The following is a 25,669-nucleotide window of genomic DNA, read 5'->3' as shown; positions in this document are numbered from 1 at the left end:
CCCCACTGCTGAGGATTTTACTTGATGTTCTGTGTGTTTTGATGTATCTCTACTCTAGCTGGTGGGAACCAAACTATTGCTGGCCCTGTGTAAGCTCTGAGTGTTGTTATGCCTTCTGGTGGTCTCTCCTTGGCCTCTCATAATTTTCCTCATGCACATGTGCTGATCAGAACTCAGCTGAAAGCCTCAGCTGAATACCCAATGCAGATATGTACTCTGTCGTGCTTTCCTCTCCAGTGGTCCGCCCCATGAATTCCAGCCATCTGGACCGCTCCGAACTCTGTTTTCCCAGCTCAGGGAGATTGCCAGGCTGTATTTGGGTACCCTCTCTACACACAGCAGCCTTGAAACTCTCCAGGCGATTAAGTTGAGTTTAATCCTTTCTACCCTTGGAGATCACTGCCATGCACTGCTTATCTAAACACCATCATTTCAAATAGTTTGTCCCTTTCGGTTGTTTGAGATAGGAAGACAGATCTTTTCTGTGCTACTCCATTAATGGCTAGAAGCAAAAGTGAGTCCAACGCTATTTCTTTTAATCATGTAGTTGTAAATAGCATATGGTTGAAAATCATACTTTCTTTCCTTCATGCTTAAGAATTGCCCATAAAGTTCAAATGTTATTTTATAGCCTTTACAAAATCACAAGTTAGCCACTGATGGAAAAAAACAACTTAATATCCAAATGTTTGATACAGTAGAATGGTACATCTGTGTCTGTATTTGGTATAAGTATATATTATGTAATCTGTTATTTTAAAATTAACCTAATCAAAAATTAATTTTTTATAGACTGAAAGTAATCATGATACGGCGCTAACACTGGCCTGTGCTGGTGGTCATGAGGAGCTGGTACAAACACTGCTAGAGAGAGGAGCTAGTATTGAGCACCGAGACAAGAAAGGTAGGGCTTAGGTTTGTTAATTTTTTTTTCTGGAATATTTGTGTTCTGTGAAGAAATACTACTTCCAGCCCTATTGTGATAGATATAATGAAAAACAGTGGGTTTTTTTTGCTTCGCATGTAGTAAGAAGATCATTATTTTTTTCCAGGTTTTACTCCACTTATCTTGGCTGCCACAGCTGGTCATGTTGGTGTTGTGGAAATATTGCTGGACAATGGTGCAGACATTGAAGCCCAGTCAGAAAGAACCAAGGACACACCACTATCTTTGGCTTGTTCCGGGGGAAGACAGGAGGTAACATTTTCCCCAGTGAAATATTTGTCCATCTGTTTAGCAAATATATATTTTAACTTAAATGATTTGATGGGAATAATGGATTGACATCTGGATTTATCACAGTAACTTTTTTTGCTAATGGTAATAATTTCAAGTATTTTGTTAGCATAAGCCATCATGTCTGCAAAGTCATTTTTAAACATTATTATGTTCATCTAAAAGTAGTACCTGCCATGGGAATCCCTGTGTGTTGCATTCAGACTAAGGGAGTGATTAAGCCATTCCAAATCAAATCCGTAAACTCCTGATAAGCAGGGCCTATAGTCACTCATCTTTTCCTATCCCAGAGTACCTGGTGTGAAAGGTACTTAAGCTCAGCCTCTGTTGCTCTCTATCTATAAGATTAGTAGGGAATTAAGAGCATTCAGTTTTTAGTTGTTCTTTTCATTTTCCCCCCACTCCTTCTCAACTCTGGTAGAAAGATTCTCAGATAAGATTATATGACCTTTTCATTTTTTAAGTAGGGTAGAACAGCCGGTGTGATCCGGTATAGGCCCAAGAAGTTATAGCTTTATACCCATGTGTGTCTTTTTGTGGAATTTAATGATCAGCTGGACAACCTAATTTTTTAAATCCGTTTTTTAAATCCGGTTGTAAGGATTTTGATTAGCCGGTTGTGCTGTCTCTATGGACTGACAACTTCTCAGTTAGGGAGTTGTTGAATCTTAGACTTAAGAAGTACCCTAGATCATGCAGGTCAGTTTCTTACTCAGCTTAATAATGTCTTGCTTTCTTTTCACCATCCTGTTACAGAGGTTTCCTGTTTATCAAGCCTGAGTTATGCCTTCCCTAAGTTTCCCCACTATTCTTAATTCTATTCTTTGAATTAATGGAAAGAGGTTTATACCCTCTTGTATCTACAGATACTTGAGTCTGTATCTGCCAGTTACCTATTCTCTAAAAGTGTGTCCTGTCTTGATTGTTAGCTTGAAGATACCTTTTCCAAATCCCTCACCTGGCTGTTTTACCCATTATGTCCATATCCCTCCTGAAGTATTATTTCTAAATTATTCTGGCCACTGAAGTGGTAGATTTTTACCTCCCTGTTTGTGCATCTTAAACTGCACCCCCCCCCCCCCGTCCTTTGCCTATCATATCACATCAGGTTATATTGAACTCGAATCAGCTAAACCCACTAGAGTTTTTTAGTAAAATAGAAGATAAAAGTTCTTTAAGAGAGAGAATAATTCTTACACAGAAAGAATGGAAAATCTAATAAAATGGTACATGGATAGAAAGTGATCCTTTATCTTGTGGATTAAAAAGAATTGGAACCTAGTGATAATACAGTTTTTTGTTTTTTGTTTTTTATAAAATTTTTGCTTTGGCCGATTTATAATTTTTAAATGTATGATTTTTGTTCCTTTATATTTGGAGTAGATAATTATATGTGTGGACAATTAGATGTACATGTTTCTACAGATGTTCTGCATAGGAGACAACAAAAAACCTGTCTCTACTGTGCTGTTCCTTCTGGTTGATAATGTGAATACATTTGTATCATGTTTTTTCCCCCTGTATTTCACAGTAGAGGTGATTGGATATTAAAAGAATTTTAACCCAAATGATAGGAAGTAAGATAGAAAAAAATAAGCTACTTGAATTGATAAATAATCTTGCCACATTAGACAATGTAGAGATCCCCATTAATCTCAAATTGAAATGTTATGGCAGAACTTTTTACAATTAATAATAACATTAAATTGAAAAACTTAGTTGGAAATATAAATGCTTCAGTTTTAGAATATAATGAAAGTAAAATTTTGATTTAACTGAAATTTTCAGTCATTATATAGCTTGAAATAATTCTTTATATAAGATAAGAAATTTTTCAATGTTGAATTAAAAAGATCATTTGATTTCCTTCCTCTCAAAGCAATATTAAAACCTATAGCATACTATAATCTTTATATATTCTTATTAAAATGTAACAAATGAGGTTGTAACAGATATAGAAATCTTTTAGGGTAATAATTTTGCCTATAACACTCTTGCTTTGATTTGGTGTCATTGGAACAGTTAAGTATTTTGAAGTAATTAAACAGTGGAAACTTATTTTACTGTAAAGTCACAAACTAATTTATATTGAGTGTTTATTACTTTCTGGGAATAGACCATTCCCTTTGAGAGATAACTAAAGTCAGTTATCTTTGCATAATAGAATTAATAACTTTAGAAATTTGATTACGGTTTTTTACTTTCTTGCTTAAGGGACTCTGTAAAATAAAACAGCATAATGCCATTTTTTGGTCTTGTTTTTATAACCTTGTAGCATAAGCCACCTAGCGTTAGTGGCTCTAAGAGCAAAAAAGTGATGGACAAAAGTCATAATCTAAAATTGGTCATAGCTTTATTCAAATGAGTAAAGTTTCAGCTTACATGTTAAGACAAAGCACTGTTCATTAACATTATTTGTTATTTCCCAGTTAGTATTTTAGGATATTTTACTAGTACTAAGAGAAAGGTAAGAGCTGCGATCTTGGGTAATCTTTAACTTTTCTTTGCCTCATTTGTAAAATGAAGGTGAAAATACTAGTACCTGTGTCAAAGAGTTGTTTTGTGCATTAAATGGCATAATGGACAAAAGATGCCAGTAAGTACTTCAATAAATGGTAAATATTTTTTAGCTATCAGGGAATGCAAATTAAGACCCCAGTGGGTTACCACCACACACCCAACTACAATGGCTAAAATGATAAAGACTGGCAATACCAATCTTGCCAAGGATGTGGAGCAACCAGGACTTATTATTTGTGGGAGTGTAAATGGTACAACCGCTTTTGGAAAAGGTCTGGCAGTTTCTTATAAAACTAAACATACATCCAGAAATTCTACTAGGTAGAACACATGAGCAGTGAAAATATATTTCTGAAAGAACACCAACTTTATTCAAAATTGCCAAAAACTAGGGACTTCAAAGGTGTTCATCAGTAGGAGAATAAACTGTTGTATATTCATATAATGGAATGCTACACAATACACAGAAAGGACTCTCAAACACTGATTTCATCTATATGAAGATCTAAGATAGATAAAACTAGTCTATAGGAGGGATTAACTGGGAAAGGGGCATGAGTAGATAACAGGGATTTAGGTTACATTAGCTGTATGCATTTGTCAGTACTCAGTAAATGTACACTTAAGTTTTGAGCGTTTGCTGTAAGTTACAAATTTTACCCCCAAAATTTGAAAACAAGTAATATTCTAGATAATGATACATATGCTGATGTATTTTAAGGAAAATTGCAGCTGTCTACAATTTACTTTGAAATGAAATGTATCAAAAAAACGGACAAATAGATAATGATAAAATAAGTGTAGTGGAATATTAATGGTAGATTCTAGGTAGTGAGTATATGTAAATTTCTTAAACTTTTCTGAATGTTTAGAAATTTTTGTAATAAAATGTTGGGGAAAAAATAAGCGTTAGCTTTATTTCACGTTTTTAAACATTTAGCTATTGATTATAAATTTAAAAAAATATTTTAAAGAGGGGCACCTGGCTGGCTCAGTTGCTAGAGCATGAGACTCTTGATCTCAGGGTTGTAAGTTCAGGCTTACAAAATCTTAAAAAAAATTCATAAAGACATTTACATATGTAAATGAAAAACTCTTATTTTACCACTATGTGATACAGTAACAGAAATAGTAATTTAAAAAATAGCATTGTACAACAACACACTGAGATCCAGCAGATCTGAGATCCAGACCTTGCATGAACACACCGTGTCATTTTAGCAAATTCCAAAATGGATATTAATTGAGAAGCTAGCTTTCTGTTGCTTCTAAGACCTATTGGTATCATTTGAGGCCAATTTTGTGCAAAGGATCAAAAAAAGACTTTCCTCTTTTTTTTCTTCTACAATATATCAGAAAAATAAATCAGAAATGCACACCTTGCAAATTGTTTCACCATAAGAAAACACAACTTTTCCTCTTTTCTTTTCAGGTGGTGGAGCTATTGTTAGCTCGAGGGGCGAACAAAGAGCACAGGAATGTTTCTGATTATACACCTCTAAGCCTGGCTGCTTCTGGTGGCTATGTGAACATTATCAAAATATTACTAAATGCAGGAGCTGAGATTAATTCTAGGCAAGTTTTATTCTCTCTCTATAAGCCCCTTAAGAGTGTTATGATAAAGCTATTTGTAGAACACTTATATATTTAATGCCATATTTAGGAAATGCCTTCATTACAAATTTAGAATCCAAATTGTTGGAGATTAAGATTAATTTTAAGTATTTAAAACTATTGATATAAACTTGAAAAAACATCACTTACTCTATTTCTAATGGTACTAAGAGTAAACACAGTTTTCTTAGGAGTTTTTATTAAGCAAGTATATGCTTTAGGATGGAAAATTCATCTTAATAATAACTTAATCATTTAATAATCACTTTTCCGCCCAAGTCATTATGTTGAATGAGATACAGAAAGTATTCTAGTTCTAAGGTGGTAAAAGATTTCTAATGGAGTCTTGGTAGTATCTCATAGACTTACTAGGGCTGAGAAAAATTATTATTTTAAATAATCCTGTAAAACAAAGAATCTTAAATAAATCCTGAAATAGAATTCTCTAGAGTTCATCCAATTTTTCTGGGACATTTAAAATTTTTATTCTTTCCCTTTGTTCTCCCCATACCTCCACCCCCAGAACTGGTAGCAAATTGGGCATTTCTCCTCTGATGTTAGCAGCTATGAATGGGCACACAGCTGCTGTTAAGCTCCTGTTAGACATGGGCTCTGACATAAATGCTCAAATAGAAACCAATCGGAACACTGCCCTTACCTTAGCCTGCTTCCAAGGAAGAACTGAAGTGGTTAGTCTTCTGCTTGATAGAAAAGCAAATGTGGAACACAGAGCTAAGGTAAGAAAAAGTCTGAGATTTATACATGGATTTATTGCTTCAATATTTAAGGTGTACAGTAGCATTATGCTAATTATATTTTATTATTTTCTAGGAACATTTATCTTACATGTATTTAATCAGAAATCATTCTGTGTACAAGCACTCACTCTTGAAAATACCTCAACAATAAATCTTTATAGGTAATAATGACATTAGGGTTATCAGCTAGAAAATATGTACTATTAGGAAAGAAGAGAGGAAACATTTATTAGCACCAGTTATATGCCAAGTGCTTGCATCTTAGACAATTTTTTTTCACAATAAATTGGCATTGCATAGAATATCGTTCAGTAGATCACACTGTAACTCAGGCTAGTGGTTTCAGTGCTGAAATTTAGTTGTCAATCTTTGCAACAACTGTATCATGTTGCTCCCCAGATTGTTCTTTAAACATTTTAGCTCTTTCAGTCTCTTATGTGTTGTTGTTGTTGTTGTTGTTGTTGTTGTTGTTTTCACTAAACCTAGACTGGCCTCACACCACTAATGGAAGCTGCCTCTGGTGGATATGCAGAGGTGGGCCGAGTTCTTTTGGATAAAGGTGCTGATGTTAATGCCCCTCCAGTGCCCTCTTCGAGAGATACAGCTTTAACCATAGCAGCAGATAAAGGGCATTATAAATTCTGTGAGCTTCTCATTGGCAGGTATGATGTTACCATACTCTTCATACGTGACTGTGGTGTTACTAGTGATTTCTGTTCTCTCTGGTCATATTGTACTATTAAAAAATCAAATGTAATTACTTCCTCTATAAACTACAAGTGCATGTTTTGTTTTATTTTTTAGACCTACTTCTGTTATTTCCCACCTATCCAGAGCTATGCTACATTGTCTGATTTATTTCAGTGCAACCTAAAAATACTTCTTTTCTTCTTTTCTTGGGTGTGTATATACTTTTAAAGCACTATAATAAGCTATTTGAACATCCAGCTGTTGTCCTCCGTATTCACATCTCCCACAGAGTTTGAGTTTTCGAAAAAGAGTATCACTTGAAATCTTAAAAGCCTAGCAGCAGTCTAAGGTTTATTGTTGATTTTCTTGTTTTTTGTTTGGTTAAATAACAGGGCTTTTAAGTGACAGTTTTGGAACTGTTCAAGGTATCAGAAAGAATCCAGGAGAATTCCCGCTTTCAGTCACTTAGAAGTTGCCTGCCAGTCTTCCAGAGATGCTTGTCTGCGTACTTGGATTTCCTACTTTAACAGTCTTGAAGACATTTGCATAGTGTCCTAAGCAGTAGTATTTAGTAGTGGCTCCTATCACCTCTTATTCACCTTGAGTCTTACTTACCATGATGCCCACTGTGTGCTAAACCTGCATGTTATTTTTAGATTCATTCTTTTCCAAAGCCACATAATACAAATACATGCATACAAGTAATATGAAATAGATACAAGTGCCTCGTAGGATACTGTTTATGTCTCTTGCATACTGTTTATTTAATGTATTGATTATGCTATTAACAGGATGTACTTTGATCTTTTATTTTTTACTAAATAAAATTCACATTTTCTCAGGATTGAAACTCAGAATTATGCAGTCATTATTTTTAAAATAAGAAAAGCAATTACTAGTATATGATTATTTTTTAGTTGATGACTTTTAAATTTGATGATTAAAAATTCTTTGTAATTTTGAGAGAAGATGTATTTTAGTCCCTCAATATTATAATTTTTAATTTTCATAGATTATTTTTCATAATTTTATAGTTTAGATTTTTATTATTTCTGTCATTCTGTTTCATTTTAAACAATGACATCTGTGTCATTCATTTAGGGGAGCTCACATTGATGTACGTAACAAGAAGGGGAACACTCCATTGTGGCTAGCAGCAAATGGTGGACATCTTGATGTGGTTCAGTTACTGGTGCAAGCAGGTGCAGATGTGGATGCAGCAGACAACCGCAAGATAACTCCTCTTATGGCAGCATTTAGGAAGGTAGAAGTCTTTCATCCTCATTCACTTGAATGTTTTTCACTTAGGCTAGAAGGTGTATAGTTTAGTGATTACTATGAAAGTGGTAAAATAATATGCAAATAAACACTGATGTGTTTCAGTGTTGATGGCAACACTTGAAAGGTAGATACAGGTATCCCAGAAAAACCATTAATATTGATATTGATAAATAAAGCTAAGTAAACTTGTAAAAAGTTGTTCTAAGTATTTTCAAAATCTAGTTGCAAACTTAATCTTTCACAAAATGTAAATCCAGTTAAGAGTAACTTATTATTTATGGATGAATGTTTTCTTGTATTAGCACAGCAGGGAAAAAATTAATTTAAATTGATTTTATTTATAATCATTTGCTTTAATTACTAGGAATAAGAGAATTAAATAATGAAAACCCAGCTACCAGTATTCTGAAATGACTGAAAATCGAACAAACTGCATTCAGAAGTAGAAATAAATTTTGTGAAAGAGAAACTTTGTTTCTCTTCCTATAATGCATAGCACAGAGCTGTGTATAAGTAATTTCATTTAATGATTTGGTTGGTCTCTTAAATGCAGTTTTAATTTGTTACTCGGAAAACTGGGTTACTATTTTAGGGTTTATAATTTTGAGCTTTGTCATTTTGAGGCAGGTAGGTAAAATCCCTTGGTAGTTTACAAATTATTTGTTGTATTGAAAACTTTTAATATATAATTGCAAAAAATCATCTTTCTCCTTTTTCTCTTATAATTCTCTCTCTGGCTCCTGTGCTTTATACCACCTCTTCCCTAGGTTTTCTAGACTACCTAGACACTGACTCTCTGTGTGTTTTTTTCCCCACCAAACTTAATGCTTTATCATTGACTATCTACCTCTTCTCCAAGCAAGCTAACATATCGTTATCAAGTTAATCTTCCTAACCTCTCCACTATGTTAGTATCCTCTTCTGGAACCTTTTCCTTTTTTGTCATCCTTTGAAATCCAATCTTAGTTTGTTATTCACAGCCACCATAAAGCTAGTGCTCTTCAAGCTCATCTCCCATTATGAGTCCCTGATGTGGAGAGTCTTCTCCTTGCTTGGTCTTTCCATTGTTGCTGTCTCTCACATCACCTTTGTTCACATCTCAGAAATACTCATGTCTTTCCTCATTTCCAGAGTTACTCATTCTTTGGGCATAGTTTAAATCTCCCCTTCTGTAGAAACTCTTCTAATCCTATTTCAGCTCCCAGTAAGATACTTAATCACCTAAAAGTTGTAGAAGTTCTGCAATGTTATTTCTGTAATTCATTTTGACTAAAATTATCTTGTTATTACTCTAATATGCATATATCTTATCTTTCCAAATAGACTTAGTTCCTTAAGAACAATATTCATCTTTTATATTCTTTTGTATTTATTCCATTATTTTTTTAGTACCTTACCATGTGCAACTGTAATGGTTGGGATATTACATTGTACAGAGTGCAGCACTTGCACTTTTTAAGAAATGTAGAATTTAATTGGGGAGGTAAGATCCACACACAAACTCAGGTAACTGTGTGAGGTGTCCCGTATAATTTAAATACTGTAGAAGTGTTGGCGAGAGAGCAAGAAATGATGCAAATGGCATTGAACTATTCATTAAAAGATAGGAATAATTTAAAAAGATGTAGGTGGTGGAAAGGAAGAGGTAGAGAAATATACTAGACACAGTCTGTTTAACCAGACTGGCTAATTTGTAGGTGTTGTGTTCAGAGAATAATAGTGTAAGGATTTTGAGCTTAGTGAACTGTGAATAATATAATCATAGCTCATGTTTTACGCTTCTAGTACAGTACTGTACATTCAATTTTTATCTGAAATAAAGAACAAAATTGTTATTTCTACTATTTTAATGCTTAGAATTAGGATGCTCACTTATGAGTTAGCTAGAAACAAATGAAGTTTTTTTTTTTTTTTTTCTTTCAGACATATCCCCCATTTCTTCATACTCATTTTTGGTTTATTGTTTTTTTATTAATTGTTGTTTAGAATTTTAGATCAGGTTATTCTGTACTACTTGGAGGATGGGATGAAAATGAACAGTGTAGATTTAACTTATCAGAACCAAAGTCTGTCTCTTTTTCATTTACAGTGCAGATAATATCTAATTAAGACTTTATTTTGTGGCACTGATGGCAAAGTAATCTTAGATAAGACAGACTGTAGATATACTGAATCCTGTTAGAATCTGTTTTCAATCTGACATTGGTATCTATTTTTTAGGGTCATGTGAAGGTGGTGCGCTACTTAGTCAAAGAAGTCAATCAGTTTCCATCAGATTCTGAATGTATGAGATACATAGCAACCATCACTGATAAGGTAATAATACTGATTAAACTCATCCCACTATATGAGCTAGGGATCCCATTTGGTTATACACACACACACACACACACACACACACACACTCATATACATACACATATATACATATATGTGTGTGTCTCGCACTAAAAAAAAAGCCTTAGTCTAAGCAATAATGTGTGTATACAGCAGTTTTCATTTATCTAGTATTTGGAGATGAACTATTCTATTTCATAGATGCTTGAGATTATTTACTTACCTAAAAAAGCAATAAAACATTCTCTGTAATAGAATTTTATTTTTTAAATAGTACTTGAACTAATTAAATTTTTATGTAAACACTAAACAATCTAAAGCAAATATTGTTATTATTCATCAGTGTTATAATTTATATATATATATGTTTATCCAAACTGATAACCTTTTCTGAGAGGAACAAGCCCAGTAGGTTTTTTTTTTAAAATACCTAAACAAAACTGAGCATAGTTCTATTTACAGTGATGGGCAAGAAAACTTTAATGTCTTCAGTATTGGAGTAATTGTCAGCTTAAGAATGAATTGGCCAGAATTTTTGCAGGAAAAGTAAAGAAGGTTAAATAAATCCTATTAGACATCTAATTGGGATATTCCCCTGGTGATGTTTTGACTTGGGGTTTATACTTAGGTTTGAATAAAATGCTAAGACATGCCTCTGAAAATGCAAAGAGGTCAATGAATTCAAAAATGTCTTTCTACTACATAATAGTGAGCACTCTTTTTTTCATGGATTTTATTTAACACAGCTAATTCACTGTCTTCCCTGCCTCTACAGTCCTCTGTGATAATTAACATTCCTGTTTTGTTTTTTTTTTTGGAGATGTGGGAGATAAAAAATAAGGCGTTAGTCTCAATAGGGAAATAGCCCTTTCCTGTTAAGTAGTGTGTTCTAAGAATGAAATCACTGAGAAAAGTATGTGAGTACCCATGTCTATGATTTCTTTAAGTGCGATTCTTGCACATGAAGTTGTAGCAACAAAGCTTAAATCTTTGAGAACAATTCCTGCCAATTAAGTACTTTAACATTTTTTAAACCCATTTTTTTGTTGACATTGACCTTTTCCTTTAGCCCGTTAACCAGCTGGCATAAATTATTGCAGCTCTGTTTGCTCTATGATTTCTTCCATTGAAATGTTAGGAGTAAATAATTTTAGTTTCCAAAGTACCAGTCAAATGGATATATTTTGAAGGACAGTAGAGGCTCTTTGCTTGTGTATTTTAAAAAACATATACCAGGATGCCTGGCTGGCTCAGTCAGTAGAGCATGAGACTCTTGATCTCAGAATCATGAGTTAGAGCCCCATGTTGGATGTAGAGATTATAAAGAAATAAACTTAAAAAATATACACCATTCATATTATAATTGTACCCTTTTTTGCCCTACCACTAATTTTTATTGCTTATGTTCATTCAAGTACCTTAATTATCATCGTGTTTTCAGGAATCTCTCTAAATGTGAATTGTTTTTTGAGGCTGCAAACATCTTAATTTTTTATTTTAGGAGATGCTGAAGAAGTGTCATCTTTGTATGGAATCAATAGTACAAGCCAAAGATAGACAGGCTGCTGAAGCAAACAAAAATGCCAGCATTTTATTAGAGGAGTTAGACTTGGAAAAGGTAATGATAACCTTTACATATAAAAAGTTCCTTTTCCTCTTTTGCCTTCCCCCTAATTGTAATCTATTGTTTTTTGGTTTTATTTCATTTTGTTTTTGCTTTAACCAATGCACATGTTTTTTCCTCCCAAGTTTGGCTCAGGTAGAGAGAATTAATGACTATTTTAAATATCATTAAAATAACTTTCTTTGTAATCAGATTAACAAAATTTTATCATAGGAATTGCATTGATCTGGAAGTCAGAAAACCTAATCTCAATAATCAAGTTTAGTCTTATCTCAACGAATGATCTCTTAATCCCCATCCAAATTGATCTTTCATTGATCCTAGACCTTGTAATTTATTGCCAACAGATTTATCAGACGTACCGAATGCATTACCATCACATAACCAACCAGTGAATTACAACCACTTGGTGGAATGTTTAATGAGTACATTTTTTAAATGGATGATTTGTCTTATACTTTTCTCTTTCAGGTAGAACAGCATCATTCCCATCTATTTCCATAGGGAGCAAAATACTATAAACAACATTTAGTTTTGACAATCCTATAGCTCCTTCTTTCTCCCCCTTCCTATCAATGACTCTATATTCTAGAATGTAATACAAATAGTAATCACAGCAGGAAAAGAGTTGGAATACATATTCTGCCATATTTCATCTTTTATAAAAAGGTTAAAAATGCTATAAAAATTTTTTAACTGTTATAAAACTTAACAAGTACTGTTTAAATTTATAAAAGCTATCCAGTGATAATTTTAACTTTCTGACTTGAGTCAGTTCCCTTTTTTACTGTATTTGCTGACTTTGTTAAACTATAAATTTCAACTTATGTAAACAAAAAATGAATTATTTTAAAGATTTTATTCTAATTTAAATGTGAAAATACACTGTTATTTTTCAGAAAATATATTTAATATTGGAGAGTCTTCATTTAAAAAGATCTGGTTTAAATTCCGATCCAACAAATTAGCCTTTTTGGCCATTTGGAATTTTAAAAGAATATGAGCACATTGAGAGGTAGATATTTATAATCATTATAACAATTACTTGACCTATTTTCATATTCAGTCTTATCTAATATTTATTTAATGCCTACTAAATACCAAGCAATATAATAAGGCCAAGTTGTATGATAAAATATGTATTATTTTAGTCTTCTCACTAAAAAATATTATTACCTTCCTCTTACAGATGGAGAAACTAAATCTGTGGTAAATTAAGTAACTTAAGCTATAGTAGGGTTTGAACCCAGTTTTTTTTATTCCAAATTCCCAGGTTCCCACTCTTAATTGAACATAACCTACCTCTTGGTTCTCTGTTCCCAAAGTATTGTAATATCCTGTTTTGGCATTACTCTCCTATTTTTACGTCTTAAAACTCTCCTGTTTCTAAGTTATTTCATGATAGTTTCTTTTTGCATTTTTATAAATCTAGAAATCATCCTTTCTATAGGTGAGACATACGTATCTGTTTTTACATAAAATCTTTAATTTTTTCATGCCTTGATATTTATACATTACAGTAAATACATCTAGGATTTTATTGCATACCTGTAGATTATATAAAGTCAGGAAGCAGTTTATAGGAGACATCTTTTTTAAAATATCTGTTCTCAATCAACTTGTTTTTTTCTTTATTACAATGTGTTCAGTTTAAACTGAAATATGCAAAGATAACTAAAGAAAAACATATGTCACCATTATAACATTTAACTAAAGTTAAAAACCTGGTATGGTAACTGAAGTCTACACCTCTACAATTACCTTTTAAGAATGTACGTGATCTGCCCAACCATGATACTTCTTACACCTTCCAGATCCTGTATACATATTTTTTATTACTTTCTTTGGTCACTTAGCTCCATCCATACTCACCATCCTCTTTTTGCTCTTTCTGTGCCGTCTGCCTTAAATGTCCCTTCATTTGCCTCTTTTTTTAGTCTCCCTTCGACAAACACTCTTACTACTCTTCTTCCCTTCTCTGTTTTCACTGTGTAACATTCTAAATACTGTATTTTATTTAGTTATCTTATTTGACTCCACCACTACAATGCATGTACCACAAAATGGTGCCTCGTATGTCTTAGGCGCTCGCTCAATAGATACTTCTTGAGCAAATGAATATTCACACATATGGAGATGGTGCACTTTTTTAAAAAAAAGAATCATGTGAACACATTACTCTAATACTTGCTTTTCCCTCTCTCAGTAATTGATGGATATTGTCAGTTGATAGTGCTTTAAATAACTGCAGAATATACTCCATAGTAAGTTTTTTTCCCGTTTTTTGTCACTACAAATAATGTTACAATAAAAATCCTTATACATATTTCCTTATATTTTGGTGCTTTTATTTTCATAGAATAAGTTTCTTCACTTGAGTCAATATATTTTAAATTTGATACTTCTAGAATATTTTCCTACTATTATCAGCAACACGTGTCATTTCCTTGAATTTTTTGCAATATTTCTTAACCTTGATGTTAATGCTTTCAAGAACCTCAGATTTAAAGCAAGTCAAGAGGAACTTCTTTCAAATGTCATTTCGTATTTTTCCACAATATTAAAACTCAAAGTGATAAATACTTTTTAATCATAAACTAATTAGATGTAAATTGATTCTTTTGCATGCACTGGTACTTTATAAACAGTTTTGAATAGGGGTGGTGTAGAAGTAAAATTCTAGATTACAGAGGAGGTTCTTCTCTCCTGAACTCTAAACCAGTATTTCTATTTGAAAAATTATCACCCAGGGGCACCTGGGTGGCTCAGTCATTAAGCGTCTGCCTTCAGCTCAGGTCATGATCCCAGGGTCCTGGGATCGAGCCCTGTGTTGGGCTCCCTGCTCATCGGGAAGCCCGTTTCTACCTCTCCCACTCCCCCTGCTTGTGTTCCCTCTCTGGCTGTGTGTCTCTATGTCAAATAAATAAAATCTTTAAAAAAATAAAAATTATCAGACTGAGATCTGATAGGATTTGGTTCACTTATTTTTACTTATGACATATCTGGGAAAATACACTTTTTTTTTTGCCTTTGAAACAGTATTCTGGCTCTACCATATCTGATTAGGAACATCATTGGAGTTGGTCTTGTCTGGTCTAAGTTGAATGTTCTGTATAGGTAATTTATTGCTTATATAAAAGTGCTTATTTGATCAGCCTTTCTAATTTGAAAATTTGGGTTAATAGGTTTATAAAAACTGCTGCTGAAAATACTACCCATTATATTTATCAGATTCCCTTACGCTTGTTCAGCAAACATTTATTTACTGAGCATTTATTATGTGAAAGAATCCTTGCTTTGGAGCATTTTATCTGGTCAAACTGTGGAATTCTCTTGCAGTTAATTATTTGTTCTCTTAGGGTATTAACGACTAGGTTACACTCATGGCTGTTGGTATCCTTAGTGGATATTGTTGGTCTGCGTTTTTGATATATTTGTTTCACCCCTCCAGTTTATCACTTATTGTTTCTTTCCCTACTTTTTTCTTTGTAAACTTGCATTACCTTTTAGGGAGCTGTATAGGGTATATTTTTAAAATATTCCTATTAGATATTTTCAGTTGGTTTTTTTTGCCATCACCTGAAGCTTTTAAATATGCCGATTCCACAATCTTTTTTTTTGGGGGGGGGGGGCTGGGTACAGTATACTTTATTGATGGTACATGACAAGGTAGGGCTCCCCAATCCCCTCCCCTTCTTCAGGGGGTCTGGGATGGAAACGGTGGAGGTCTGGAGATTCTCAGTGTTTTGCGGGATAAGTTGGGGCAGGGACTCCCCAGCAGCTGAGGGCCTCTCTCTTCGTCTTGCTCTCGCTGGGGCTGGTGGTCCAGGGGGCTCTTACTCCTTGGAGGCCATGTGGACCATAAGGTCCACCACCCGGTTGCTGTACCCGAATTCATTGTCATACCAGGAAATGAGCTTGACAAAGTGGTCCACAATCTTAATTTTATACATTTCATTCTCTGATCATCTTTTCAGCTTTACTCCCTCTGGAATTCCCCCTCCAACAATCCAGACAACACTGCCTACCAGTATGTTGTAGGATTCATCTATCCTACCACTCTTCACTGTTCCTTACTCTTTTCTTTCTTCTTATTCTTACCTGTATCCTAGTAACTAAATGTGTAGGAAAAAGAATTCAACCCTGATGATGAATTTTACTTTAAATGGGTGACAATAAATTCTTTAATGCTGCCTAGTAGTTATACTGTATTTCCCTAATTTAATTCATTCTCCCACTCATCTAGACCATTATTACTTTTTCTTTTATCCTCTGACTTCCAATACATCCTCTCCTTCACCCTCAGTTAATGACCTTGCATTCTACGTCAGTGAGAAAACTGAAGCATCAGAAGTAAACTGTCAGACTTTCCCCACCCCATCTTCCCACCCATGAATTTCTATCCATATTCTTCCTCCCATTTACTAAGTAAACTTTTTGCAACCAGTCCATCTAGTGAACTAGATCTGGTTTCCCTTACTCAAAAACGTTGTGGCAATTCTTTTTTCTTTGTCCTATATCATTTTTCTTCTTCTCTTGGGTCATTCTTATCATCATACAAGCTTAGTTTCCAGCCTTAAAAATCCTTTTGATTCCTCCAACTCCCTCTTCCCAGTTTTCAGCTACAAGCCCATTCCTTTGCTCCCCTTTGCAGCTAAACAGTGACAGCAAACTCATCTATTTTAGCTATTTCCAATTCTTCATCCTTTTTTATTTTTTAAGATTTATTTATTTGAGAAAGAGAGAGCATAAGCGGAAGGGGCAAGGAGAGGGAGAGAGAATCCCAAGCAGATTCCATGCTGAGCGTGGATCCCAACACGGGGCTCAATCCCACAAGTCTGAGATCAAGACCTCAGCAGAAACCAAGAGTAGGACACCCAACCAACTGTTCCACCTAGGTGCCCCAAATTCTTCATCCTTTTCGAATCTACTTCTGTCAGGCTTTTACTCTCACAACCCCAACGAAACTGCTTTTATGGTCCCCAGTGACTTTCATGTAGCCAAATGCAGTGTTCAGTTTTTTATCTTTATCTCACTAAGCCCAATAACACCTGATGTACTCTTTTCACTTGACCTCCGTTGCTCTACACACTCTTGGCTTTTCTCCTACGTCCTTGGGTGGTCCTTCTGTGTCTCCTTTGCTACTTCCTCCTTTTCTCCTCCCTTAGTTGGCAAGCCCCTTAGCTCTTTACATGATCATCTTCGTGCACTGGTCATCTCATTCTGCTTCTTAAATTTAAGCATATACCAGCTGATCCCAAATATATATCTTTAGCACAGACCTTTTCCCTAAACTCCAGTCTCATATCCAACTAGCTACTCAGCCTGTCAATTTGGATACCAGTACTTGTGTCCAAATGTCAACTCCTGATCTTTGCCTACCCCAGACCCACAACTCTGTCTTGTAATTGCTTATGCTAAAAGCCTTGAAGTCATTGTTGATTCCTTCTTATCCTCCACTGTGTTGGAAAATCTTGTTACCTTTGCCTTAGAATTATATCTAGAATCCTAGCCTAGATATATCTAGAATCCTAGTTTTTTTTTTAATCACTTTTCACCCTGGTTCAAGTCATTAATACTGTCTTTTACCTGTATTACCCCGTAGTCATTTAACTGACCTCCCTGATTCCATCAGTGCCCGGCAGTCTGTTCTCCATCCTCTTAAATTATTTAAATCAAATCGTATCACTCTTCTGCTCAAACCTACGTGCTATTTCTCTCAGAGTAAAAGATAAAGTCTTTAAAACACGCAGGCCTTAGGTGATCAAGACTTCTGATACTCTTAGGAAGTCATTTTCTACTAGTCTCAGCCACAATGGCCTCCTTGAACGTACAGCTTATGTACTGGCTGTCCTCTTTGCCTGAAATACTTCAAATCTTTTAGATGTTCACTTAAACCTTACCTTCGTGAGGCTTACACTGATCACCCTATTTAAAATCAAAACCCCTTTGGACTCCTGGGTGGCTCAGTCAGTTAAACATCTAACTCTTGATTTTTAGCTCAGGTCATGATCTCCAGGTCATAAGATCAGGCCCTGTGTTGGGTTTGGTGCTGGGTGGTGAGCCTGGTTAAGATTCTGTCTCCCTCTCCCTCTGCCCCCACCCGACCTCCTCACTCTCTCTCAAAAAAAAAAAACAAAAAAAAAACAAAAAAAACACTGTAAAATCAAAACCCCTTACCTATCCCTGTATACATACTTCTCTTCCCCTTCTGTAGTATCTTATATTGTACTTAACACCTTTTTGAAAACTATGTAATGTATTTATTATGTTTGTCATCTGTGTGCCTCCCCTCCCACCCAACTAAATGTTAAGTTTTATAAGCTTCATGACGGTAGGGATATTTTGTCTAGTCTACTGATTAGTTCCAAGACTGGAACCATGTTTAGTACATAGCAAATTACCAATTAATTTTTGTTGGATCCTGCCCTTCCCTTCCCCTGATCCTCCCTGACCTCTTTTTCTGTTATTGGTATCACTACTCATGAGTCAGTAATGAAATCTTGCTATCACTTTCAGCTGCTCATTTCATTCTCTATATCCATCAAATGAATTCATGCAGTAATCCAGTGCCTGGTACATTTAAACCCTCCACATTATTAAACAATATCATTGTCATCATCATCATTACCTTTAACTGAGCTTTGGCAGTCACTCTATGAGCCTCTGCTCCATCCTCTCCTCTCAGTTACCATTCCTAACCTGAAGTATTGCAGTGGGCTTCTTAACGGTCTCCCTATTATAAACAAATATTTTTGTCTCTTTCACCTTTTGTCTTCATTTTAATCCTTCTCCATTCCAATGTAACTTTTCCACAGTTCCCATAGTTTTCTTATACACAGGTGGGATTACCTTACACCCTCCTCAAAAACTTTCAGTCTCTCTTCATTGTCTGCATGGGAAAATCCAAACATTCAGGTCCTCCTAGCTTACTACTTCTCCAGGCTCATCACTCATTATGGTTTTCTCCTGCTTGCATTATCTCGTTTACTTTCATATATGTAAATTTGCAGATGGTATTTCTTTAGTCTGGACTGCCTCTCCCCAGATTCTAAAATTCTCATCTTAAAAAGCTTAACTCTCAAAGATCACTTTGTTTCCTGAAACCTCAATTAGAAATCACTGGTTGAGTTAGGGCCTTTTCCTTTTCCACAGTGAGGTTATTCTACAACTTGACTCTTTTCTTCAAAGCCTCCACCTTCCCCCATATATACTCAGAAACATATAGCAGTTCCCCAGTAAGTGAAATGAGGTCTAGGTTTGTACCTTGTGAAAAAATAGAGGATGTAGACTGAATTTCTAACCCTGTTTTCTGTACCTCCAGACTTCCTTGAATCTTCATGGTTTATTCTGCTTTCATCTGTTCTCTTTGGGATCTTGTATCAGTTACCACCTCCCCCATATTCTTTTATCTTTAGTGTCTGCAGTTTCACTAACTCCTACCCTCTGCCTACAACTTAATCAAGGTAACTATTATAATGAGACTTTACCTCAAACTTAGTATTTTGCTTTCCTTTTCCAGATATTTTAAGAGAATAATCTATGTCTTATTGACTCTACTTTTAAAATTTATAATCCTCAGCCCAGGATCACTTACCTACTCCCCCACTACTCCAGTGAACTAACTATAGAGGGATCACCAATGGCATCTTAACTGCCAAATTTTATTACCTCTTTTCAGTTCTTACTGATAATGAAACTTACCATTGTTGATCATTTTCCTTCATAAAACTCTTCTCACTGAAGCCATCTTCTCTTGATTGTCTTCCTCTATCTGATTATGCCTTCCTAAAGTCTCATTTGGTCTTCCTTTGGATATCTCCCTCCTACGTATATAATACACACACATAAATACACATTCATATAGTTAATAACTTTTTCCCTTGGGTGATCTCATCTGATTGTTAGTTTTATATACCACCTGCAAACTTATGATGCTTCTTAATGTGTATCTATATTTCTAATTCTGCCTATTTTTTTTAGAGACCTTCATGCCTTTGTAGGTTCTTTTACAGCCATAGTCTGAGATATGTCCTTCAGAAAGTGTTTTCTTAGGACCTCTGAATTTGTGCTCCACTTTTTAGTGAGTTGAAAGGGTTAGTACATCTATGGGATTACCCAAATACTAGCCATAGAACTTTAAGATTTAGAGAGTAAATACCTTGCCTTTAGGGCTGAACTCATATACTATGAGTCTGATAATCCAAACTTATTATTGTCAAAGGACCAGCCTCCACTGATGGAACTCTCCAAGGCCTGAGGGTACTTGCATGCCTAAGACCCAGCTGCACCTACAAACTAAGACCTACCTTAGCCTATCACCCCCACCCACATCTAGGCCAAATGGGTCTGCTTTTTGATTTAAGTTTTTCTATTCTTTAGTTCTTTCCCCCCTTGATAGCAGTCACAATGACCTCCTACCACCAGACAAAAAAATCCAGCAAATCTAAAAATCCATCCTGGTTTAACCAGAAGTCTTTTTTTTTTTTTAAGATTTTATTTATTTATTTGACACAGAGAGAGACAGTGAGAGAGGGGACACAAGCAGGGGGAGTGGGAAAGGGAGAAGCAGGCTTCCTGCCAAGCAGGGAGCCTGATGCGGGGCTCGATCCCAGGACCCTGAGATCATGACCTGAGCCGAAGGCAGTCGCTTAACCAACTGAGCCACCCAGGCACCCCATGGTTTAACCAAAAGTCTTAAACTTCACTTGTTATTTTGATCCTCTGTATACCTTTCTTAAGGCGTTTCTGTCCCCACAGACATGATATAGATAAAATGTTTTGTTTGGCCACAGTTGCTTTGAAAATATTTTTCTTGGCATATCCTTCACCCCACTTCTACTCCTCTTTTCCTTCCACTTAACCTGTTCGTTCCGTCAAAGTCAGATCCAGACAGGACAACGTCACTGGAGTTCAGAGGTAGAAAGCACGTTTCCTGAGGGCAGGCAGCTAGCTCCATTTAAGCAAGGCCCAGTGCATACGCTTACTTCCTTCTTTCAAACACTTCAGTCAGATATTACTCCTCTCCCTGTGTAAAGGACTGAAGGTCACCAGTGTTTTCTTCTCAGTCCTTCTGAAAGGTGAAAAGCTGCTCTTTTACTGGTCTTCAGACTGGAGTTTGTCTACTTCTGGAGGACTAGCAAAACTTTCTAGGGCTACCATGCAGACAATTTTTAGATCTTTAACTTCCCATTTGTATTCTTTCCTGAAATCCCTCTGCCTGAGAAAGTATCAGTGTTCTACAGATTCTCTTTGGTTATTCCCCTTTTCAGGAACAAAAGATTTTTCTCTCACCCAAAAGAATGTAATTATGGTGCACTGCCCCAGGGTGTAAAAGCTTTCAAGTTGGACAAAACCTTTCAGGTATCTAACAGGGATAATTTGAAAAGGCAGGAATATCTAGCAAAAGCAAAAACTTAAAAAATCTTAAAAAATGAAACAAAGTCTGATTTGTCCTTTGAGCCCATATTTGAGCTCTGTTTTCATTAGTTAGGATATTGTGACATTTTCCATAAACCAAGTGTCATTGTCTTGATGCATATATTTAAAATACACACACACATAATACACAGAACACTCGATTATGGGCAGGGAGTACTTAGTTTGAAAACGTCTTTTAGAGGACATGGAAATGAAAGCATTTGAAGATGATTTTCTTACTTTATGAATCAAAGGAAAATTTAATAGATGACATGGAAATAAAAGCATTTGAAGATGATTTTCTTACTTTATGAATCAAAGAGGAAAATTTAATAGTTAACATCACTTTTAAGAGATGTTATACTTTTAAACTTATTCTTAATTTTTTTTGACTATGAGAGTAACAATTTTCACAAATAGAAACAATCAACAACTTACATTAAGTAAAATTGAAAGCCACCATCTTTCTGCTACCCTTCTTCCAATCCCCCACTCTAGTCAGTAGCTTTGATTTGTATCCTCTTCACCTTTTTTCTCTATTTCTACAAATAGAGCTGCATAAAGGGTTCCTTTCCCAATAAGGGGGATCATTGGTCTGCGGTGTGTATTCTTTCCTTCTAACCAATGTAATTTGGGAGTATATTACCAAGTATATAACACTTTTAATGGCTGCCTCGTATTTTATGAATGTATACTGTTGTTAATTTACTCCCCCTATCCTTGGCATTGATGGATTTACCTTGTTTCCACTTGCCATTATAATCAGTTTTGCAGTGGAAATTATTTTTTCACTGTGGTCATTTTATAGAATAAATTCTTAAGGATAAACAGTTTGTAATTTTCATAGGAGGCTTTTGAATTACCTTTCCTAAAATATAAATATTTATATCCACAGCAGTATAGGAAGGAACTTATTTGCCCGATCTTCTGTTGATATATATCTTTGTTAATTTTACAAAATTAATGAACAAAACACAGTAACTTATTTTCATTTACATTTATTCAATGATTAAGAAGCTATGTATCATTCTTCCGTTTTAAAATTAGATTGTTTTTTATCATTAATTTGATCTTGACATTTAAAAACATTATTTACTCTTTACAGTGATTTGACTGTGATCTTGATCAAACAGTAAATTGAACTAGATGACTTCGAATTTTATGGTTTCCTAGTTCCCTTATGATAAAATGACATTATGTGAAAACTTTTTTTACGAGGTAAATCTGTTTTATCAATCCTTTAACAGTTAAGAGAAGAAAGCCGGAGGTTGGCTTTGGCTGCCAAAAGAGAAAAGAGAAAGGAAAAGAGACGAAAGAAAAAGGAAGAACAAAGAAGAAAACTAGAGGAAATTGAAGCCAAAAATAAAGAGAACTTTGAACTCCAAGCTGCTCAAGAAAAAGAAAAACATAAAGTTGAAGGTATTTTCTCTAAATTACCATCTAATTTGATTCATGTAATACATTGTATTCAAAATTATATTTCCTTAAATATCAATAACTTAAGGTAAATGTAGATTTCTAAGTTAAGCCCTTGAAGTACTTAGACACTATTTTCATTTATTGACTTCTGCCTAGCTTTTTATTTTGAGGCATTTCTTTTTTTTTTTTTAAAGATTTTATTTATTTATTTGACAGAGAGAGACACAGCGAGAGCAGGAACAAAAGCAGGGAGAGTGGGAGAGGGAGAAGCCCACTTCCCGCCTAGCAGGGAGCCCGATGTGAGGCTCGATCCCAGGACCCTGGGATCATGACGTGAGCGAAAGGCAGACACTTAATGACTGAGCCACCCAGGCGCCCCTATTTTGAAGAATTTCAAAGCTACAGACAAGCTGAAAGAATGATAAAATGAATACCTCAATACCCTCCACCTAGATTTTTAAAATAAACATTTTACCATATTTGCTTTTTCTCTCTAAATATATATGTATATTATTTCTAAGCTGTCTAAAAGTAAGTTGCAGACATTCTGACATTGCACCTATAAAACTTCAACATGTATCCTAGGAATGACATGTGCTTATGTAATAACAATACCTTTTATAATACCTAAAAAATTAAGAGTAATTCCATAATATCACTTGTTATTCTAACCATATTTAGATTTTTTCTCAAAATGAGGGAATTATTTTAACTAGATTCTAACCAAACAATTGATGTGAAGATATTGTGAGGAGAAACCATTGCTTTTAAACCACCAAATATATATGCAATGTGTGTGTGTGTGTGTGTGTGTGTGTGTGTTTCTGTTGTGTAATTTCCCTCTCCTCCAGCCTTGTGATTTTGAAAATGTCCAAACTATAGAAAAGTTTGTGGAATAGTATGATGAACACCTATCCCCTAGATTCCTATAACATTTTGGCACATTAATTTAGTTTATCTTTTTTCCTCTCTTTTTGAACAGATTACATATAAGTTGGACACCCCATGCAGTATCACCACTAAATACTTAAATACGTATTTCCCAGAAAAAGAACATTATTTTATGTAACCACAGTAACATTACTCCCATAAAATTTAATAATATATGTAATATACAGTACATATTCATATTTCCCAAATCGTCCCCAAAATATTTTTTATAACTGCCTACTATACATTGTTTAGGACTTGAGCACAGAGAGGAGAATAGATGTCATATCCGTCTCATTACTAATGAATGCTGGAATGATTGATAATAGTTGCAAAGTAACTCCTGACTTTATTGTTCTTCAGGTGCTTGAAGCTAAATATACTCTAAAAACGCTTAGAACTTGCTAATTTGGTATTGCTGGTGTTGCTACTTTTACAGATGAGCCTGAAGTCTTGACAGAGCCTCCAAGTGCCACAACCACTACTACCATAGGTATATCTGCAACCTGGACAACTTTGGCAGGTTCCCATGGTAAAAGAAATAACACCATAACTACAACCAGTTCAAAGAGGAAAAACAGGAAAAATAAAATTACTCCAGAAAATGTTCAGATTATATTTGATGATCCACTACCAATCTCATATAGTCAGCCAGAGAAGGTAAACGGAGAGTCCAAGAGCAGCAGTACCAGCGAGAGTGGGGACAGTGATAACATGAGGATTTCCAGCTGCAGTGATGAAAGTAGTAACAGCAACAGCAGCCGAAAGAGTGACAATCATTCACCTGCTGTGGTGACCACCACTATGACCAGCAAGAAGCAGCCATCAGTTCTGGTTACATTTCCAAAGGAAGAGAGAAAATCTGTTTCTGGCAAGGCTTCAATAAAGTTAGTTCCAATCTTCATTTTTCATAATTTATGGTATCATCATGAAATTCTTTGTTGCTGAATTTTTCAGTAAAAAAAGGCAAATTAACAACTGGCAAAACAAGGGTTTGTCTTTGTGCTAAAGAAGTCACAATTTCATTTTAATGGAATAATAGGCTATTGAAGTTTTGTGTTAAAAATGAAAGATAAAATTATTTTTACTATGTAACTTCTTTATTTTGGTTGTTAAATTTTAGCCCATGAAAAGTATTGATTATGGTTTCTCAGGGGTTATTAAAATTCAGCTCTGCTAATTTTGACCTCTAATTGACTCTTCATTTTATGCTAAATATTTAAAAGTGAGAAATGTTACTCATTTGTTTACTATATTTATTCCAAGAATAAATAAAAGAAAATTATGTAATAGATTGCCTCTTTCATTTAAAATTCTACATTTATTCTATATTTAATGTATTTTCCTCCCTCTGTTAAAGATTGTCAGAGACTATCAATGAAGTAACCAGTAATTCTCTGTCTACTTGCACAAAATCTGGTCCATCTCCCCTTTCCTCTCCAAATGGGAAGTTAACAGTAGCAAGTCCTAAGCGTGGACAAAAGAGGGAAGAAGGATGGAAGGAAGTTGTAAGAAGGTGAGTGATTGTTTCTTTAATTGTTTTTCTCATTCTTTTTATGTGAGGTATTGTTTACTTTACCCTTAGATTCCTCCAACTATCCCAAAGGTTGCAAACGAACTGGTAGCCCAAGGCTGAATCTGGCCAACAGAGATAGTGTGAGTACACCGTATTTTAGATGGGAAAAAAAAAAGTAGATATTAGTACTTCTAAAATTAGGAGATTTTACATAAAAAGTACATAGACTTTACGAAAAAATTACATGGATGATTGTGGTATTTGCTTGACCCCCAGGTATTGCTGTTTGGTAGAGAACTAATTTAAAGTCTTTAAGGTGATAA

The 25,669-nt window shown here is 34.8% G+C and overlaps 1 protein-coding gene across 6 annotated transcripts in view; it reads left to right on the top strand.

The window, feature by feature from the left end:
* The window catches only part of ANKRD17 (ankyrin repeat domain 17), a 158,680-nt gene that overhangs the window by 114,255 nt on the left and 18,756 nt on the right, over positions 1 to 25,669 (top strand). For 5 of the 6 annotated variants that reach the window (XM_027597690.2, XM_027597685.2, XM_027597689.2 and 2 more), the window contains 11 exons: positions 793 to 904; positions 1,053 to 1,198; positions 5,190 to 5,332; positions 5,895 to 6,108; positions 6,616 to 6,791; positions 7,921 to 8,083; positions 10,321 to 10,416; positions 11,939 to 12,055; positions 22,729 to 22,900; positions 24,270 to 24,717; positions 25,191 to 25,346. In XM_027597690.2, the coding sequence (XP_027453491.2) occupies positions 793 to 904; positions 1,053 to 1,198; positions 5,190 to 5,332; positions 5,895 to 6,108; positions 6,616 to 6,791; positions 7,921 to 8,083; positions 10,321 to 10,416; positions 11,939 to 12,055; positions 22,729 to 22,900; positions 24,270 to 24,717; positions 25,191 to 25,346 (1,943 nt within the window). The remainder of the gene's footprint in view (positions 1 to 792; positions 905 to 1,052; positions 1,199 to 5,189; positions 5,333 to 5,894; positions 6,109 to 6,615; positions 6,792 to 7,920; positions 8,084 to 10,320; positions 10,417 to 11,938; positions 12,056 to 22,728; positions 22,901 to 24,269; positions 24,718 to 25,190; positions 25,347 to 25,669) is intronic. The other variant, XM_027597687.2, reaches the window with a different exon arrangement.

Source organism: Zalophus californianus, chromosome 2 (assembly GCF_009762305.2).
Source record: "Zalophus californianus isolate mZalCal1 chromosome 2, mZalCal1.pri.v2, whole genome shotgun sequence".
Taxonomy (NCBI): Eukaryota; Metazoa; Chordata; class Mammalia; order Carnivora; family Otariidae; genus Zalophus; species Zalophus californianus.
This window is presented reverse-complemented; position numbering and strand designations above follow the sequence as displayed.